Here is a 7,500-nt window from a genome sequence, read left to right on the forward strand (position 1 = left end):
CGCTGTCACAGATACTACACACACACACACACACACACACACACACACACGCACACACGCACACACACATACACACACACACACACGTACCAGGGACAGAGATAGAGAATGAGATAAATTTTTGTCCACTAATGAAATTTTACGTAAACACGAAGAAGAAAAGAAGAAAAAAGAATATTATCTATACCTCTCTACTCTATTCTTACTCTTCCTTCCCGTTCATCGCCTTTTCTTATCAACATATACAAAAATACATTATTACAAAGATAGATTATACAAATTGAAGGAGAAAATGTGAATAAATCTTACTAAAACCTCATTTTAACGCCTTTAGTACTGGGACACATTTTCATCTTGAGTTTTGGGTATGATTAGACCATTTTATTGACATTACGAGGGGTCTATGGAGGTCAGAGGATTAATGGCCAGAGTTTTCACTGTTTTAATCCCCACATAAGTTTCTGAAGCTGTATAGAATCACCAAATAGTAAGTACAATGAATATGGAATCACGTCATGGTACTAAAGGGTAACTGTACCTTTCTTAAAACCTTACCAACTTGAACCTATCTTAAAACTTAACCTAAACCTTACCTTAACTGCACCTATCTTAAAACCTTATCTTAATTGAACCTATCTTAAAACTTAGCCTAAACCTCAACTTAACTGGACCTATCTTAAAACTTAACCTTAGCCAAATCTTATCTTAATTCAACCTATCTTAAAATTTAGCGTAAACCTGAACTGCATGTATCTTAAAACTTAATCTTACCAAAACCTTACCTTAATTGAACCTATCTTAAAATTTAGTATAAACCTCAACTTAACTGCAGGTATCTTAAAACTTAACCTGAAGCTCATCTTAACTGCGCCTATATTAACAACTTACCATTACCTCATTTTAACAGCATCTATCTTAAAACCTTACCAAAACATCATCTTAACTGCACCTATCTTGAAACCTTACCAAAACCTTAACCAAACTGCACCGATCTTAAAACATAACCTTATCTTTAAACCTAAACTTTAATCCTTTTCACGGTTGCGTTTGTTTTGCTATGAACATTCAGAGAACCGTAAAAAAAAAAAAAAAAAAAAAAAAAAAATGCTTTGTCATAAAAAGAAGGAGGCGATATGGTTGATTTTGCATTGTTTCAGACTACAGAACTATCTAAGAGACTGCCATGCTAAAATAAGTGTCTAAAATATTGAAAGAGATTATGAGGAAAAAACTATTTAGCATTCAAAGGGTTAAACTTGACAGACAAACTAACCTACGTTTGAGTGAAAGATACAAGAAGTGATGAAAGTTCGGTTAGAATAGATAAGGTTAGGTTAGGTAAGGTAAGGTAAGGTAAGGTAAGGTAAGGTAAGGTAAGGTAAGGTTAGGTAGGGGTAGCTAGCATAAAAAATGGGGTCCGTTTCCTACTTGACAAACTAACCTAGCTTCATTTCCTTTTTTAGACTACAGAACTATCTAAGAGACTGCCATGCTAAAATAAGTGTCTAAAATATTCAAAGAGATTATGAGGAAAAACTATTTAGCATATAAAGGGTTAAACTTGACAGACAAACCTAACCTGACTTAATTTTAAAACGTAACCTTACCTTACAATCCAACCCAAACAAACTTCCTATACCTTCTTCTGTATTTCCATTCCTATGACCTGAACTCACAAAAGTCAAAGATTTCAAGACATTTATCCCACTCATATGACAAACTCTCTCGAACCTGCTTGGGGACTGGCATTTAGGTGGGCCTTATTTGTTTACTCCCATTTGTTGCCCTTAGCTAGATTTCCCCTCTTACATAAGAAAAAAAAAAAATCAGTCACTAGAACTCCAAAGCTTCTCCACCATCAGCTTCTTGCAACATCCACACGCTGCCACCATTGAGGACACAGTTCCAATAACACAAGGACAAGGACAAACAAAAAAGAAAATAAATAAATGAAAAAAAAAAGTGGGGACTCACAGTTACAATACCACAAGAGCAAGGACATATATATAAAAAAAAAAAAAAAAAAAAATTGAGGACACACAGTTACAATACCACAAGAGCTGGACATGAAAAAAATGAAGACGCACTTCTAATACCACAAAAGCAACAAAAACAGTCTTACCTCCTTGCTCGGGCACAGGACAAGAATAAACAGCTTGACTTGTTTGCTGGTGCGTCCCATGTTGGCTGGTTGCTTGAGGCGGGCGATCGCAACGTGGCGCCTCTGCAGTGCTGGCAAATTCCCACTGAAATGTACCGAATAAAAATAGGTCAGAGGTCATCCCAGGTCAGGTCAGATCGGGTCAGAATTGGCACGTGGCCTTAGAGGGGGAAATGAATGCGTGACAGGTGGTATGTAATGGGTAAAAAGGTCAAGGAACTTTATACTATATACTAGGTTAAATTAAGTCATGGTTGCTGTTTGACCTTAAACGAAAAAGGGGGAAAAAATAGGTGAGATATAAATAGCAAATTCCGACTGATATATAGCGAGAAAGTAGGTCATGGAAGGTCACTCTAGGTCATTAGGTGAGGTTAGTGCATAAAAAAATAGGAAAAAAAGAGAAAGAAAAAGAAAAAGAAAAAGTGACGAATTCCACGTAATGAAAAAGGCGAAAAACAGGTCAAACTATGTCACAAGGTTAAGTTAGGTCATTGGAGCAGAATAAGATAAAAAAGTCTCGTAAAGAAGTGGATGGTTTGAGTTAAAGATATAGGAAGTGGTGAAGGTTCAGTTAGAATAGGTTAGGTTAGTTAAGATAAGGTAAGGTAACGTAACATTAGGCAAGGTAAGGTAAGCTAAGTTAAGGTAAGATAGTTAGGTTAAGTTAGGCAGAATGGGAAAGAAGAGTGACATTGGAGGAAGATATAAGAAGATGAGGAATGTTTGGTGGTAATACAGAACACTATGGCCGAATAAATGTGAGAATGCTTAATGCTGATGGGGTAGTGCATGGGAGGGGGAGATGGGGAGGGAGAGGAGTGGGAGGACGACAGGGAAGGAATGCCGGGAAAATGAGCGGCGAGAGATATGCGTGGGAAATGGTGAGAATGCGTGTGAAAGTTACGTGCGAATGTTTAAAAGGCGCTGGTAAGGAATTAATGAAGGTGAGAAGAAAAAAAAAGAAAAAAAAGATGGAAAAAAATATATATAGAAATGAAATATACTCGTTGTACTTCAAGATGCAAGACGAGACTAGTTTTTCCTTTTTTTTTTTTTCTTTTTGTGTTTTTTATTCTCTCCAATCAAATATTACAGTTACACCTTTGCAAAACTGTGAAGGAAATGAAAAATAGAAAATGAAACTAGGGAGAAAAAAAAGAGAAAATTCCTTAACGTTGACATATTGATCTACACACACACACACACACACACACACACGTAGAGAGAATAAAATAAAATGAAATAAAATTGGATAAAAAGTTAGAAGTAAGGTGATGAGATTAGAGAAGAAAAGAAAAAAGAAAAAAAAAAAAAAGAAAGAAAGACGGGTGAACTGAAGCAGAGAATGAGTCTTAGAGAGAGAGAGAGAGAGAGAGAGAGAGAGAGAGAGAGAGAGAGAGAGAGAGAGAGAGAGAGAGAGAGAGAGAGAGAGAGAGAGAGAGAGAGAGAGAGAGACACACACACACAGACAGATAGAGACCAAATATACCAAAAGAAGAAATTATACCAGACCTAACAAATAAAAAAAAAAAAAAAAACGAAAAGAAATAAAAAAAAATGAACGATATAAAATGGAAAACGAGTGAAATGGAATAAAAAAAAAATCAATGCAATCGTCCACTCAAGATCGTCAAGTCACGTCAGAATTAATTAAGAGGCAAAAAAAAAAAAAAAAAAAAAGTGAAATTTGTTACTGAAATGTGTGGAGGTGAAGGAAAAAATCTTGAAGGAAACTCTATGGAAGAAGGAAGGAAGGAAGGAAGGAAGGAAGGAAGGAGGGATGGAGAGAGGAAAGGAAGGGAGGAAAGAAGGATGGAAAGAAGGAAGGAAGGAAGGAAGAAAGGAGGGAGAGAGGGAATGAATGAATGAATGAATGAAGGGAGAGAATAAGGAAGGAAGGAAGGAAGGAAGGAAGGAAGGAAGGAAGGAAGGAAGGAAGGAAGGAGGGAGGGAGAGAGGGAATGAATGAATGAATGAATGAATGAAGGATGGAGAGAGGAAAGGAAAGAGAGGAAGGAAGGATGGATGGATGGATGGAGGGAGGAGGAATGAATGAATGAATGAAGGAAGGAAGAAATGAAGGAAAGAAGGAAGAAGGAAGGAAAGGAGGGAGGGAGGAAGGGATGGAAGAGGAAGAAGAAAGGAAGGAAGGGAATGAAGTGAGAAATAGAAAGAATGAATAAACGATGAAAAAGAAGGAAGATAACAAGGAAAGAGAGAGAGAAAATGAATGGAAGGAAAGAAGAGGAGGAAAAATGAAAAGAAGAAAATGAATGAACTGGTAAATGAATAGAAGTGAATTAATGATGATGATGATGATGATGATGATGATGATGATGATAAAAGAAAAGAGTAATAAAAACGTAACAGGAGTAGGTACAAATGAAAGAAGAGAAACGCATGCTAGAAATAAAACAATAGAGAGAGAGAGAGAGAGAGAGAGAGAGAGAGAGAGAGAGAGAGAGAGAGAGAGAGAGAGAGAGAGAGAGAGAGAGAGAGAGAGAGAGAGAGAGAGAGAGAGAGAGAGAGAGAGAGAGAGAGAGAGAGAGAGAGAGAGAGAGAGAGAGAGAGAGAGAGAGAGAGAGGCAAGGTCAAAGTTCACATCCAATAAAGATCACGTGACATTATACAAGCCAATGAAAAGGTCACACACACACACACACACACACACACACACACACACACACACACACACACGTTCTCTTTTCTGGTTTTTTTTTTGCTAATTTTCCCCATACAAACACAAAAGAAAGACAAAACAAAGAGCGTTTCTCCCCTCCCCCCCTTCATTTATTCATCTTCAACAACAACAACAACAACAACAACAACACACATAACACCACCACTTAACTTAACCTAACTTATCCTAACTTACTCTAACCTAACTCAAACAGAACCTAAGCAAAGAAAACAAAAACAACAAATATAACGTTATTCCACCATAAAACCTTACCCAACCCAACCCAACCCAAACCCAACCCAAAACCCAACCCATCCCATCCCAACCCAACCCAACCCAACCCAAACCAACCCAACCCAACCCAACCCAACCCAACCCAACCCAACCCATCCCAACCCAACCCAACCCAATCCCAACCCAACCCAACCAAACCCATCCCAACCCAACCCAACCCAACCCCCAACCCAACCCAACCCATCCCAACCCAACCCAACCCAACCCAACCCAACCCAACCCAACCCATCCCAACCCAACCCAACCCAACCCAACCCAACCCCCAACCCAACCCAACCCAACCCACCCCACCCCACCTCAACCCAACCCATCCCAACCCAACAATAACAACACCGTCTAACCTAACTCAACCCAGCCAAACTCAACCCCAACCTAACCTAATTCAACTTAACCAAACCTCATAGATTTTCGCTTCACCAAACTTCATAAAAAAATCAAACAATAAAAGAACAATATGAGAAGGCCTTTTTCTTTTAATCAATTCACTCCTTTTGCCCTTCGCCGGATCTCCCTCTTACGTGAAAAAAGTCTAACCTAACGTAACCTAACGTACCCTAACCTAACCTAACGTAATCTAACCTATCCTAACTTAAATTATCAAAATTTGTCTAAAATGGTTAAAATCAGTCTAAAATGATCAAAATTTGTCTAAAAATCGTCAAAATTAGTCTAAAAAATGGTCAAAATTAGTCTAAAATGGTTAAAATTTGTCTAAAAATGGTCAATATTAGTCTAAAAATGGTCACAATTAGTCTAAAATGGTCAAAATTAGTAAAAAATTTAACCTAACGTAACCTAACCTAACCTAAAGTAACCTAACCCAACCCAGCCAAACGCAGTCCATCTCCCGGTACTTACAGAGCACAGATCCATGACTGGTCGTAGTCGAAGCTTCCATTCTCAGAGGTGGCAGTGCCCTGGATGGTTCTCGCCAGGAGGTGTACTGCGGAGGGAAGACACGGCACTGGTAATTAAAGCTGAACAGGTGCTGGTTATGTAGACAGGTGTGTGTGTGTGTGTGTGTGTGTGTGTGTGTGTGTGTGTGGATGGTTATGTTAGAGTGCACAAAAAGATGTTAAGATGTTTTTCGGAGAGAGAGAGAGAGAGAGAGAGAGAGAGAGAGAGAGAGAGAGAGAGAGAGAGAGAGAACAGGCTGCCGCTTAAATTGCAGCTGTGAACGTTAATTGTGTGTGTGTGTGTGTGTGTGTGTGTGTGTGTGTGTGTGTGTGTGTGTGTGTGTGTGTGTGTGTGTGTGTGTGTGTGTGTTTCGAAAGTGCAAAAAACTGTAATAACTGGAAAGAATAAAAAAAATATGAGAATATGATATAAAACTAGCTGGAAAAAGAAAGAAAAGAAGAAGAAGAGGAAGAAGAAGAAGAAGAAGAAGAAGAAGAAGAAGAAGAAGAAGAAGAAGATATAATGATAATAACAATAAAAACACATCAAAGCATCAAACCAAACATCAAAACAATAACCTACAAATTAATGGCCACTTAAAAAAAAAAGAAGAAAAAATGAAAACTTAATAAAAACGTGAAACTAAAAATAAAAATCATAATTCCATCCATGAAACGAAAAACCACAAAATCAATAACAGCTTTAATTTTTCATTCAAGGGAGAAAGAAAGAAAGAAAAGAAAGAAAAGAAAGAAAAAAGAAAGACTCCTCCATTTCCTTTTTCCTCCCAATTCTTTCCTCCTCCATCCTTTCTCTTCCTTCCGTCCCACGAGAGAGGAAAAACACACAAAACAAAGGAAAAATATGAATGAGAGAGAGAGAGAGAGAGAGAGAGAGAGAGAGAGAGAGAGAGAGAGAGAGAGAGAGAGAGAGAGAGAGATAATAACAGTAAAAACTTTAAAAAAACACGTCAATAAAATAAAAAGAGAAAAAACAAATGAAAACAATCGCATTTGAAAAAGAAGAGGAGAAGGAGGAGGAGGAGGAGGAGGAGGAGGAGGAGGAGGAGGAGGAGGAGGAGGAGGAGGAGGAGGAGGAGAGAAAGAAGAAGCGTTTAGCCAATCAGATGAAGAGAAGTTACCTGGTCATTGATTACAGGTAAGGAAAATCTCCTCTCCTCCTCCTCCTCCTCCTCCTCCTCCTCCTCCTCCTTTCTCCCATCCTCTCCTTTCTAACTCCATTCCTCCACAAAAGGCAAAGAAAGAGATGAAAACAAGAGAACAAGGAAGTGCTTTGAAGGAGGAGGAGGAGGAGGAGGAGGAGGAGGAGGAGGAGGAGGAGGAGGAGGAGGAGGAGGAGGAGGAGGAGGAGAATGAGAATGAAGAAGAAGAAGAGAAGAAGAAGAAGAAGAAGAAGAAGAAGAAGAAGAAGAAGAAGAAGAAGAAGAAGAAGAAGAAGAAGAAGA

The 7,500-nt window shown here is 38.5% G+C and overlaps 1 protein-coding gene across 8 annotated transcripts in view; it reads right to left on the reverse strand.

Moving 5' to 3' along the window:
* Positions 1-7,500, reverse strand: part of LOC123512183 (sodium bicarbonate transporter-like protein 11) — a 209,590-nt gene that overhangs the window by 23,524 nt on the left and 178,566 nt on the right. For all 8 annotated transcript variants that reach the window (XM_045268425.1, XM_045268417.1, XM_045268419.1 and 5 more), the window contains 2 exons: positions 5,997-6,081; positions 2,123-2,246 (listed from right to left, as the gene is read on the reverse strand). In XM_045268425.1, the coding sequence (XP_045124360.1) occupies positions 2,123-2,246; positions 5,997-6,081 (209 nt within the window). The remainder of the gene's footprint in view (positions 1-2,122; positions 2,247-5,996; positions 6,082-7,500) is intronic.

This window comes from Portunus trituberculatus, chromosome 33 (assembly GCF_017591435.1).
Source record: "Portunus trituberculatus isolate SZX2019 chromosome 33, ASM1759143v1, whole genome shotgun sequence".
NCBI classification, from domain to species: Eukaryota; Metazoa; Arthropoda; class Malacostraca; order Decapoda; family Portunidae; genus Portunus; species Portunus trituberculatus.